Source organism: Trematomus bernacchii, unplaced genomic scaffold, assembly GCF_902827165.1.
Source record: "Trematomus bernacchii unplaced genomic scaffold, fTreBer1.1, whole genome shotgun sequence".
Taxonomy (NCBI): domain Eukaryota; kingdom Metazoa; phylum Chordata; class Actinopteri; order Perciformes; family Nototheniidae; genus Trematomus; species Trematomus bernacchii.
The window spans coordinates 248,018-261,564 of NW_022987800.1; the positions used below are offsets into that span (position 1 = coordinate 248,018).

At 43.7% G+C, this 13,547-nt stretch overlaps 1 protein-coding gene across 1 annotated transcript in view; it reads left to right on the forward strand.

Annotated features, from left to right (window-relative positions):
- nhsl2 (NHS-like 2) overlaps positions 1-13,190 on the forward strand; it is a 143,011-nt gene extending 129,821 nt beyond the window's left edge. Inside the window, exons 4-9 of the mRNA XM_034149982.1 lie at positions 1,219-1,407; positions 4,758-5,901; positions 6,025-7,144; positions 7,533-7,842; positions 8,928-9,045; positions 10,943-13,190. Of these exons, the coding sequence (XP_034005873.1) occupies positions 1,219-1,407; positions 4,758-5,901; positions 6,025-7,144; positions 7,533-7,842; positions 8,928-9,045; positions 10,943-11,267 (3,206 nt within the window). The 3' untranslated portion in view covers positions 11,268-13,190. The remainder of the gene's footprint in view (positions 1-1,218; positions 1,408-4,757; positions 5,902-6,024; positions 7,145-7,532; positions 7,843-8,927; positions 9,046-10,942) is intronic.
- Positions 13,191-13,547: the final 357 nt, after the last annotated feature.

Consider the following 13,547-nt stretch of genomic DNA (forward strand, 5'->3'; position numbering starts at 1 on the left):
CAGTGACATGTACTCGTTCAGCTGAGATGACCTCGTTCGGTTGACAAAACCCTCCCGATTTAAACTTGAGGCAACTTTAAGCATTGTAGCTAGTCAGGTAAAAGGAAATCCAGAAATGATGAAGAATAATGTCAGTAAATGCACCCTCATGCAACACAACTGTCTCATTTTGAATCCCTTTTGTTTGTGCATTAACATTTAGTCTTCATTTCACATTTTTAGAGAACAACCTGGCTGATTTTAAAAGCCTTGATTCAGATAGTGAGGTCCTTGGGACTCTCATATATAGTAAAGTGAACAGATTTCTCTGTATTCAAGCAGTTAATTAGGCAAAATTGTCTTCAGGAGTTGTGGCATTTTATTGACTGTAACATAAAAACAATTAGGAAAATGCTGAAGGGGATTATATTGTTGTTCAAAAGGAAAAGCAGTACATAATGTTTGCAAGACGAAGATGTTGCACGAGACAAACGTGGTCAAAATATACATAATGATACTTGTAGGAGCCAAAATGCTATTATCTCTATTATTGTTATTATCGCAAACATTTGTAGTTAATTATCACTTCCGTCCGTGTTTGTCACATGGGTCTTGTTTGTTAGTATTTAGTCCTCCTGTTGTTTGCTAGATGACACAGAGGGGGAGCTGGTTCAGACATTTTCTGTTGACCGGTTGGTCCTCTTTAAGTTATTTTTTGTTTATTCAACATCGTTAATCTATAACTTCAGTACGGACTCTTTCAATTGAAACGTGTCAAAGTGATGAGCCCACTTTAGCCTCTAGCAACTGTTCATTGGGAGTTTTGTCGCTACAGATACATTTAATATTAAATCTCTCATTTGCACATCATGGCTTAAAATGCATGAAATACGACTAGTTTTTCAAATGCAGTTGCTATAAGTTTTGTCCTTCTTGGTCCATATCAAACAAACATACATTTGTCAAACAAGCTTGGTGTATTGAGTTCAATAAAAAAAGGAAATCATATTAGTGTTCACTATCTAAAAGATGCTAGTTGAAAACACTGCGCCCTTTCAAGATTGACTTCAAATCAAGTGATGCTCACAGAATCAAATTCCTTTCCACACATCTCTGTCTCTCCGGAGTCATAATCTAATACTTTATTGCCAAGTCAACAACATGATCGGATTAAGCGTCTTATTGAATTTACTGCGTGTCAGGTAAAATGACTCTCCCCTCGCTGTGTTTCTCCTCCAGGTGAAGGGAGAGGAGGGAAATTCCACGGTGTCGACCTCCTCCAGCACTCACCCTCTCCCTCCCCCTCCCCCTCTCCAGGAGACCCTTACCCCCTCCAGCCCCGCTCCCTGGAGCCCGTCACGGACACTTTCCAGCAGAACCTCCCATTGAGGAAGACCCTCTCTGACCTCGACACAACCTCACCTGCAGGTATGTGTGTGACTGTTGGGAAAATACTGAATGTACTCTTCCAATATCAGAGTAAGAATAACAAAGGCCCTACGTAGCTGTGTACATGACAGGATGTATGATTACCTAGAAGAGCATCAGGACCAGTGGCGGCGCTAGGGGGTGGCTACTTGGGCTCAGTTTTCTGAAAAGCCCCGAATGTTTGACTTAAAGGGGACCTATCATGCAAAATGCACTTTTGTACGTCTTTTATACATGAATATGTGTCCCCGGTGTTCCAGGGAACTCACCAAGTGTCAGAAAACACAACCCTCTCTATTTTCCTCCATACCCAAATCTCTAAAAAAGGGGCTGCAACGGATCTGATAAAATCTGATCCAGATTTGAACACTGTCCTGACGTCAGGACAGTGGCGCTACGGCTATTGGGCCAACTCCACCAATCAGGAGGAGACAGCCACGGCCATTGCCGTTCGAAAGCGCTGGAGACGCTGTAGTACATATGCCAGGCCAGTAGGTGGTGCTGTTCTCACAGAATCAGCCCTTGTAAAAACAGGGCTAAATAAGTGCAAATTGAGCAAAATGAGGCATGGCTAAAATGCATGATCTGTTTGGTATTTTGAAAAAAAAAAAGGTATAAATATGCCTTATATAGGTATGGTCCTACACTATACTATTCAAATATAGCATGATAGGTCCACTTTAAAACATTTTAATTTATTTTTAAAACGTCTCGTGAGTATTGTGCAGTACCGCAGTCCAACAGAGAGGCAGCAGCTGCGGGACAGTAGCCTGCGTACTGCGTAGCCTTCCCTGCCCTGAAGAAGAAGTGATCCTTCCTCATCAGTGCCTGACGAGTTAAAGCTAAAGTTATGGATATTAGACAGTTATTTTCATCGAAGCAGGCGCCACAAGCTGCTGCAGCAGTATCAGCAGCTGACAACAATGACATCACCAGCAGTGATGAAATGGATGATGTTTCGGGTTTTTGTCCGCTTTAAGATGGTGGTAAATTTGTGCTGTCGCAGCAACAACAACAAAATTCCCATCCCCATTCCCATTTCATTCCCCATGTGGGCTAAGCCCCGGATCTCCTACAATCCTAAATCCGCCCCGGATCAGGACTGTTTTAGGCATATGATAGCTAGGTGATGAACATGATGATTCAGCCTCTATGGAGATAGACATATGACAAGCATGATCATCATGAACTAAACATTGTATTTTGAGAAAAAAGTCTGAATTTTGAGAAATGTTTTTGAGATTTTGAAAAAAGCCAACATTTTTTTTTTCTTTCAGAATTTGGAGATTTTCAGAAAAAGTTAGAATTTTGAGATTTTCAGTAAAAAGCCAACATTTTGAGAAAAAACTCAGTATTTTGTACATGACAGGATGTATGATTGCCTAGAAGAACCGGCATTCCTCCATCTTGTGACTGTGTAACTCCCTCTCTTGGATATCAGCATGTGAAGGACACTGTTCAGGAACTAGTTGATGCTCTGTATGTGATGACTACTTCCATTCTGGAGAGGATCAGAGATACATGGATCCTGAGATTGAAGCTCAAGCCGGTGACGAGTGATATTTGTCTAACAGCGACCATGAAGAAAAGATCCTTCTCCGATGTTTTACCTTTCCTGTATTCCATTATTCCTGTGGTGCAGATCTCGTTACTGCTCACATATTACATTACATTTAGCGGACGCTTTTATCCAAATCAACGTACAATAAGTGCAATAAACCTTAAAGATTCAAACTAAGGACAACGAGAAAAGTGCTGACATATTCAGTTCAAACAGGCACTTTGCTACTTTATTTACTTTTTGGCAAGGTACAAGCGAAAGGAAAGGAAGATGTCACAATAAAATGCACTTATAAACTACTAACCCAGATTTCCATTGAAACTTCAGAAACCCCAGATTTAACTGGACAAGGTTTTTCTGGTTTAGGAAGCCTTAACAACATTTTCTATATCATTTGATACCTTGGGAGGATGGAGAGATGGGACAATTACATATTTTTGTATATATATGTTCTTAGCAAGTCACGTTTTTATTGACACGTGAAAAGTTTGAAGATGTTATTTCAGATCAAATATTATTTGTACCTCCATTTTTCTCTGTTTCTGTGTCAAATCCCATGATTTAAGCTTTGTGACATTAATCTGGGCTTGTTTATATTCCTACTTGGCGTAATGCCCTGTAAAAGGGGGTCACTGTGGCAGAAGAACATCTTAATCATTTTCTCATTCTGCATTTAACCCACATAGTTGTATACAACAAAGAACACCACGGATAATAATATTGTATTATTAATTTCTTTCCCCTGCATTTACTCCACTCTGTTTTGCTGAGTAAAGGATTGTGTTGCCAGCAGCCGGGATCTTTCAGGCCTAATTGACATTGATACTTAATCGCAGGGTATATCAGAGTCCTCACTGAAGTCAATGGCAAACATCTCAGTGTATATAACTAATGCAGGAAGGTGCATAGGATAATTGATCTTTATAATCTACTATACATAGCAGCAAATCTCAAAATAGGTGGATTATAACCCGGACAAGTGGACATTTGATGATTAATCCAAAATCTAACATAACAGTGGCAACCTTCACATCTTGTTGTAAAAATATGCCAATTTATCCTGAAGGTTTATTGTCACTTTCTTTTAAAGATGTTGAGCAGTGTGCAAGTTTTTCAGATTTAAATGAGTTGGCAACAAGAGAGTGTGTTGAATATCTAAAGGACTTTAAGAAATTGCTGTTGACGTAAGCAAGACAGTGGACTATAGGTAGAAGCTGTCTGTAGTATATCTTCATGTGACAATGTCCCCATAAGTTCAGTTGTATTAAAGGTCCCCTATTATACTGTTTTTCATCAATATATTATAGCTCTCAGATATATACAAGTCTCTGAAGTGTTTGGCTCCAAACCCCAAACAGATCATTGCAGCATCCCATAATCCCCTCTGTTTCAGCCCTGTTTCCAAAGTGCTGATTCTCTGTCTGTTACTTTAGATGAAAATAAGGAGCCCCTCCCCACGCCCCTCTGAGAGAGATTTGGTTAAAAAGAACACAATGGTGCTCTAGGAGGAGATTCAGGTGATAAGGTGGGGGGGGTTACCTTGGTTGGTGATTGGCTAATGGTTACACAAGCCAACAAATTGTTATGACATCACAAAGTGGCCAAAATCTGATCAGCTCATTTTCAGACAGGTTTTTATATAAATGGATCAGGACAAAAAGAGAGAGAATCTTTGTTCCTGAAACTTTCAGAGTCTCTTTACACAGAGGGGACACATGTTGATGTATAAAATACTTGAAAAAGTGGATTTTGCATAATAGGTGACTTTTAATTCTCTGCTCCTCCACAGATAACACTTTGGAGCAGCGTGCCGCGGACCAACTTCACCCAGGAACTATGGACCACTCTGGGCTTCTGTGCTCAAACACACCGTCCGCTTCCTGGAACGGACCTAAGGGCTCCACCTTTTCTCCCGGAGCGTGGAACGAGCCTTACAATTACACTATGAACAAAGGCCCAGCCGTCCCGCCTAAACAGCACAGCATCATCGGATCGTCGGGGGGAAGGTCGCAGGACGGGGTGATGTTCGTGAATTCAGGACAATCAGGAGGGGGCTCACATTCCAGTTCATTCTCGTCCGTGACGATGCCTTCTGGGAGAGGAGGAGGGAATAACATGCCGGGGATTTCACTGGCGGCGGCGATGATGGGGAAGCGAAGCGAGACTGAAGGTGCGGCGGCAGATGGAGGAAGAGGAGGAGGAGGAGGGGGAGGAGAAGGAGGAGGAGGAGTTGGGGAGGGAGCAAGAGGGCGAGAGAGGTCGGCACGTTCAATAGCAGCGGCAAACGCATTCAAGTTTCGTGAGCGTTCCCTTTCTACGCCCACAGATTCGGATTCTTTCTGCTTTTCAGAAGTTGGTTTAGGACAGCCGGACGGGAGCGTCTTGCCGACAGGGAATGGGAATGCTATGGGAATAACAGACCACCAACAACAGCATCATCACTTCCTGGGTTTGGGTGAGAACTATGCGCTCAGATACCCTAGAGGGAGCTCCGAGGACAGCACCAGTACCACAGACACAATCTCCGTCACGGCTTCAGACTACAGCGCCGACGGTCGCTTGCGCCTACGCTCCCGCTCCATCTCGCTTAAGAAATCCAAGCGCAAGCCACCACCCCCTGTGAGGAGCGTCTCTCTAATGAAGAACCTTGGACAAGCTGAGGGGAGAATCCACCACGAAGGCGGACTTTACCGGGATGGCCGGCCAAAGAGCCTGCACATCCCCAGGGATCTTTTCCCGGATTTCCAGCCCGATTTCCTACTGCCCAGTTCGTCCTGCTCTTCTAAACCAATGGTTGTTGAGCGGGATATTGGCCATGGAGGCGCTGATGGACCTCCAAGTCTGGAAGTCCAAGCACCAGAGAGGGAGGGAGATACAGAACTGACCTTCCCCACTCACTGGCAGCTGGGGGACTGGAAGAATGACCCTTACAGGTAGGAAATAAAACAATACTTAAGTTTAGCAGTTTATTTGCCCGATCCAGATGATTTTCCCGGTTATTGGACCTTCAGTAGTCTCTAAGTTTTAATGCTAGAAATTCTCTTTTCTCCTTTCAGGTCTCTTTCAGGCTCAAGCACAGCAACAGGTACCACAGTGATTGAATGTATGAAAGTCAGAGGCAGTTCGGAGTCCCTGCTTGATTCTCCCTCAACCTCCAGAGCAACATCGCCCTCACAACTCTCCATGGAAACTGACATCAAAGCATTCTCGCCCTTCAAACCCCCAGGACTTATGTCGCCATCAAGTGGCTATTCCAGCCAATCAGAGACTCCCACCCCTACTATTCCACTCAGTCACATGGCAGGTCACGGGACATTAGGGTGTAAGTTGCGTCCGAAGATCCCGGAGAGGAAATCATCTCTTCCGTCGCCCAAGGACCCGTCTGCAAGGTCTAGATTGTCCTTTGAGATGCCTGGGAATGCACATCTAGAGCTGTCATCAATCAGGCCAAAGCCAAAGTCCAGCAGAAGACATTCGGACACCTCGACTGCAGCAAAACCCGGAAAGACCAGCTCCTCACAAGCCTTGCCTGTTGTTACCCAGAATGAGCTAAAGACTATTCGACTGCGCTCTGTCTCTCGTGGTGACTTGGAGGACTGCCCTGATGGGGCGTCCGACACCATAGAAGAAGAACAGCATGGCCGTGACTTAGGGGAAGACCCCAGCCCGCCACCCACCCTACCGAAACCCAAACCCCCTGTCGCTGTCAAGCCCCCGTTGCCAAAACGGCCCATAAACCTACTCTTTAAGTCTTCTTCCCCTTCTTCCACTTCCCCCCAAGCTCTCGAATCACCTCCTGGCTCACCTGTGGATCGGCCTGTTCCCCTAGGCAACATCTACAAAGTCATGAGAAAACCCAAACCCAAAAGACCTTCACCGAAAGCAACAAGTCCCTCTGTTCCACCAGATTATTCCACTTATGAACATTCATTCCTGCCCCAGTCCCTCTATGACCTCCCTCCTCTTCCAGACCCCCAGCCTCTTCTGGAAGACGCGGCGATGGAGCCCGATTTCGATGTTTACCCAGAGATTCGTCCTGGTCCTGGGGACGGAGGCTCACTCCCGTCCCCCTGCAGTAACGAGGAGGTCCCAGAGCTCCAGGACAAGAGCAAGACCCTCCCTTCAAGAATGACAATCTCCTGTCTGTCAGAGCTGTCAGACAAAAAGAAACCCAAGGTGAGGAAGAGATCTCATCCAACAGTGCAACATGAATATATATATAGGACATAAAACAAATAAAACTGATACAACAGAAAAAACTGATAAAATAGTGCAAGAGAATGTTTTGAGATGTGCAAGTAAATACAAATAAAATAGAAATAGTGCGAGAAGAGTCTATATACACTATGTCTATGTACATGGAATATGATATAGATGAATGTTTATGGATGTTCTTTACAGAGTTCAGGTGTTTAATAGTCTTATGGCCTGTGGAATAAAACTGTCCCTGAGTCTGGTGGTTTTACTCCTGACAGAACAGTTTGTGGCTGGGGGTCTTTTGTAATGCTTTGGAGTGTCCTTGTGGTTAATGTCATTAAGATGAACTTTTTTCGTTCCTTTCCAGGTTCCCCCTCCAGTCCCGAAGAAGCCGAATGTCCTCCTTCTTCCCTCAACGATCCATTCCTCGACCAATGGGAGCACAGACCGCCAGACCCCTCAGGCCGACAGTCCTGTGGGTCTTCGCTCTCCCGTAGGAACGTTCTCACCGGAAGAGTTTCCCAGTTCTCCTAGTGTTCTCGATATGCTAGAACAAGATGAGAACCACTTAGGAACCGACGAGGAGAGTTCAAAAGAGTCATCGCTTCATTCATCTCTGCAGGATTCCTTCCTCACAGAGCTAGGAGGGAAGATGGCCAGCACTGAGATTGGAGCAGGTATGTTTTTTGAGAAATATCTGCATACTAGGGTCACAGTTTATCAAGAAATGAAGTCGTGGTTTAATATTCTGCATTATGCATGACTCAAACTTATATTAAAGATGAAGCTGATTAGATAAACCCTGATGAAGCTGATTAGATAAACCCTGATGAAGCTGAAGAAAGTCTGTTTTGAGAAGCAAATTCTTACCTCATTTGGCTTGAAAAATTATTGTTGCTAGGGTAGAACCACATTGTAGTCAGCTTGCAATTAAAACGGATTACAAAGGGAACCCAGTTTCAAATGAAAATATGAGGATCAGCATGTCCATAACCTTTCTGCTAATCATCTGTGCACTCAGTGTGTCCAAAACCTCCACATGTCGTCCAAAACATTTTCAAATGCAACTAGGCTAAACAAGGTTCCAATGGAAACTGTGTTCAAACCATATTTTGATCACCATTTTTTGAGTGTGGTATCCTTTGAATGCAAGTAATTCATCGCACAATAAATAATTCAATCCATCCGTCTATGCTTTACCTCAAAAAGCTTTCTTTTACATATTTTAGGACTGTTCATTAAAGCATGGAGTTCATTTCGGTAACTTCTGTAGTGTTGCAGTATCTGTGGACTGCTGAGTTGGGCACTTACAGATTCATCGGAAATGTCTAGGTATTTGTCTATTTAGAGGCTATGGAGAATAAAAATAGACCCTAGCAAACATTCAAAAACATATAAGATAACAAATGTGGCTTGATCTTTGTGAGGAACTGTGTAACCTCTTTTCCTTTCATTTTATATGCATGTGTTTCATGAAAGCCTGTCAGAGCTGCTACATTTGATTATGATCCTTCACTGCTTTGATACATAACCTGCTGATTCTGCCAGTAGAAATATCTCAGGTTTTGAATCAAATCAAAGCCCAATTGCTCTAAAATTGGGCCAAATCAAAACACGGACTGGTTCACGTTGTTTGTCACAGTAAAGATGACATTTATCGTTATTATTATTATCCAATTATACACTCATTCTGTTACTGACTCAAGTAGGGCTTTGGTGGAAACTACATTTCAATGTGAGACCTTCTTTCTTTTTTGTTCAGATGACTCGGCAGCTGACGAGAAGACGGTACTCCACATCGCAGAGGAAACAGATGATGACATGTTGCCCAGCACACCTGCAACACACACCACAGAAGACCTGTTCACGATCATTCACAGGTTTGTACACGCACGCACGCACGCACGCACGCACGCACGCACACGCACGCACGCACACACACGCACACACACACACACACACGCACACACGCACGCACGCACGCACACACACACACGCACACACGCACACGCACGCACGCACACACACGCACACACACACACACACACGCACACACGCACACGCACGCACGCACGCACACGCACACACACACACACACACGCACGCACGCACGCACACGCACACACACACACACACACACACACACGCACACACCGCACGCACGCACGCACACACACACACGCACACACGCACGCGCGCACACGCACACACGCACACACACACACACACACACACACATCCAATAGACATTTCAGTCATGCAGTGTACATACGTTCTATTATGTTGACCAATAATGATATTACGCTTAAGATGCCTTTTCTTAAGAGGCTTTTGGAAAGGTTCAAAAGTGCATTATAAAATGATTCTCACAGCACGTGCAGTTACATCCGTCCTATTATAACCCTTCTGACGAGAGATGCATTGTCTTGTTGAAAAGGTGAACAGTGGACAGAGCATAATGTTCCCTAGCAACGGCTTCACGTACAATGTGATGCTGCAAGACCGGCGGCTCCGTTTTTATACTTTTTTTTTTTAGAATCTCTCTCAAGCACATACACACACACACACAGAATCACAAGAAAAAGCTAGTCTCTAAGCAACAAGTGTTCATGGTTTTACCCTCCTGTAAGGCTGGAAATAGCTTGAAAGGCAGAGAAGTAAAGGTGAAGGTGTGTTCATCTCTTACAAGAAAGGATGGAGTCCCTTCTGTAGTCACACGCTTTTAGAGGTTTTCAATCATAGTGTGACTCGTTTAGTTTGAGGATAAAACCCTGTGACCCATGGTGGAAAATACAGTGTGTTTATGATGCTTGTTTTTTGCTTATGTAACCGAATCGTGATGATTTTCTATGGCATACATCATTTTTACTTGTTCATTAACATAATTTCTTTTGATACACCTTTTTTTTAATATAATTTCTTTTTTTTATTGTGTCTACCCCAATTTATATTGATTTGTTTAAAGAATGCCTTTCTCTAGGCGTCCCAAAATGCACATTTTATGACAACTAGTACAGATTTAATGCAGAGTATTTTTCCTTTTTTTTAATTTGTCTTTCATTTCTATACCTTATGATGTTTTCTTATGGCATACAGTCCCCTCCAAAACTATTGGAACAGCAAGGCTAATTCTGTACACTGACAACAGATGTAAATACCTGTAATTAAAAGTTGAAATACTGACCTTTTGTCTCATATTCATCTTTTCAAAAACCCAAATGTTTTCAGTGTACACCAAAAATGAAGGAATTGGCCTTGCTGTTCCAGTAGTTTTGGAGGGGACTGTACATCATTTTTATTTGTACATTTATATTATTTTCTTTAAAGGTCACCTATTATGCAAAATCCACTTTTTCATGTCTTTTTATACATAAACACGTGTCCCCTCTGATCAGATTTTGGCCACTTTATGATGTCATAACGTTTTTTTGGCTTGTGTAACCATTAGCCAATCAGCAACCAAGGTAGCCCCCCCACCTTATCACCTGAACCTCCTCCTAGAGCACCATTGTGTTCTTTTTTAACCAAATCTCTCTCAGAGGGGCGTGGGGAGGGGCTCCTTATTTTCATCTAAAGTAACAGACAGAGAATCAGCACTTTGGAAACAGGGCTGAAACAGAGGGGATTATGGGTAATGCTGCAATGATCTGTTTGGTGTGTCAGCCAATCAGAGACATGTTCTGTATATATCTGAGACCTATAATATATTGATGAAAAACAGTATGATAGGGGACCTTTAATTTCTATCCTCATGATGTTTTTCTTCTATTTGTCTAGGTCCAAGCGGAGGGTTCTTGGTCGTAAAGAACCGACGGACTCTTTCGGCAGCCGGCAGAGTCTTGTATCTCCGGTGAAGCACAGCACCAGCGGCAGCGACATCCGAAACATGACCTTAGGCAGTCAGCGGTCCAGCTCCCGCAACGAGAACTTCATGGCCCTGCTTCAGAAGAAAGGCAGCAAGACTTCCGGCGGAGGAGCCAGAGTCTCTGCTATGGAGCTTCTCAAAAGCACAAACCCTTTGGCACGGCGGGTCACAGAGTTTACGTCTACTTCGCCGACAGCTGGCGAGGGAGGAGAGTACGGAAAACCCCACGATCAGTGAAGTAAACCAGGTTCGTTGGCTCTTGAGAAAGCTACCAACCAATTCGACAATGCGCCACCCACTGAAGATGGGGCCTTCTGACCAACCAGATCGCTCCAACTACTGATTGACCATTTGCACTGTCCAATCGAATTGGAGCACATTTTTGGACCAAATGTCCCCCTACTATGGTTGAAGCGCTATCGTTCATTGTCCAATCAGTCCCTCGATGGAAGGAAGAAATCTGTGGAGAGCGAAAGTTGTTCTCACTTTATTTTTAATGAAAGATGGAGATTTTAAAGTTATGCTTCACAACTTCATTGGGGATATGCTCAGAGCGAAGGCTGGATGATGAGATGGATGGTTGGAGCAGACGTCGGGAATATAAGGATACACGGTGGATATCTTTACTCCTGGCTCCACTTTGGTGAAGACATCAAGGGTCCAAGATGAAGACAGAGGTTATTAATGAATCCTTAAGCAGTTATAGTGATCCTCAAAAGGTACCACAGTTATCAAATGAATCCAAATAATAATTGGAATAAAACACAAAAGTTGACTTCCAAACGATTCGTCCATGATTCAACCAAAACCCTCCTACCAGTAGCACTACAGCGACGACGCCAGTAGATCCTACATGAATGAATTGAAAGGTAAATAATTAATGGAGATGATGAGGCACCTGAGAAAGCCTAAACATGAGGGCATCATAACTCTCCTTCTCCTCCTGGTTACTGCAATACCAGAGGAGGCATGATCATTTTCAGAGAAACTGAACAGTCTTATTTTGGCGAACGAAGCGCAGGATTTTACAAAGAAAAACCACATGGGGGCTTTTTGCCACCAAAGATGACGCATGAGCATGTCACAGATTATCATTTTTTTGTTGGCTTGTGCTGTGAATGTGAATGTGGACCTTTTACAAAAACATTCCACAGAGGCACCCTGCAAAAGGAGGGACATCTTGGGACGTAAGCACTTTTTTTTTAACTCGCCGACGGAGGGACGTTTTCACGGCGCAATCGAAACTCATCAATCATTATTTGATCATAATTCCTTAATCATTTTTGTTAACCATGCTAGATGGCCATATACTGTACATGTTTCATTGGATTGTACTATATGTATCATGTACAAAGATAAATGTATCGCATCTATCAACGGATATCATCTGTTTTGCGGACACAAAGACTAAAAATAGTGTACAGAGCAGCAAGCAGCTTGGACTACAAACTGCGCCCACCATGGAAGGAAAACACAGACCCAAACACACAAACACACACATATGGACCAAGGACTAATGCCATGGAAGACAGAACAGACCAGAACATTGTGTGTGTGTGTGTGTGTGTGTGTTCGTAGGAGTGTGTGCGCTGGTAAAATCTAGCCTGTGGAGTTTCTGTACGGAGAGCATGAAGCAGGCCTGGTTATAAAACAGGGTCTTTATTCATTGTTGGTCTCTGGTGACGGGACCAAAGGACTGTTAAAAACTACAAACAGACGAGAGGGGACCTAGCGGTGTGTGTATGTGTGTGTATGTGTGTGTATGTGTGTGTATTTGTGCGCTTGTGTATGTGTTCATGTGCGTGTAATGAGGGGAAGTGCCAAGAAAAAAACAGAGAAGCGAGAGCGAGAAGGAGAGAGCGTCAACGTCCATTTGCCTGTTTATGTGTTTGCCATGTTTGGGCCCATACTATGTGTGTGTGTGTGTGAGTGTGTGTGTCGCTGTGTGTGCATCGTCACCCTGCAGTGCTTTCTTGAAATAGGATTAGCATGACTTTAGCAACCCCCCGCTACAAATATACACACATTACAAACCAATGGTTTACAGGAGCAATGACTGACGGAGTTTTGAATTCTGAAAATAGGTATTATTATCACTTTGTCACCCTAGATCATTACTGCGCTAGCCAGAAACAAACTTCTTTCTGTCCACACTGTCGCAAAGTTACGTTCTAGTGATGTGTCGGTCGCGAACGAGCCGATTCTTTTGAACGGCTCTTTGGTACGAACGAGGGGAACCGAGTCGTACTTGGTGAGAGCCGTTCTTCTTATCGTTCAATCAAAGTTGGTCCGCACTCACTGCCTGCCAAAATTCACTCGCCTTTTAAAAAGCTTGATTTTGTTCCCCAAACGTATTCTGTGAAGACCCGCCCCTACTCTGATTTGTAGGTTTCAGCACGAGGAGTTAGGTGGGGTGGGTCTTAAGGGAATACGCGAGAGAGAGAAGTCATAACAAGTGGTACTGGACAGATAGACGACGTGTTTTTCGGATGGAAAATGAGCCAAACGCGAAAACGC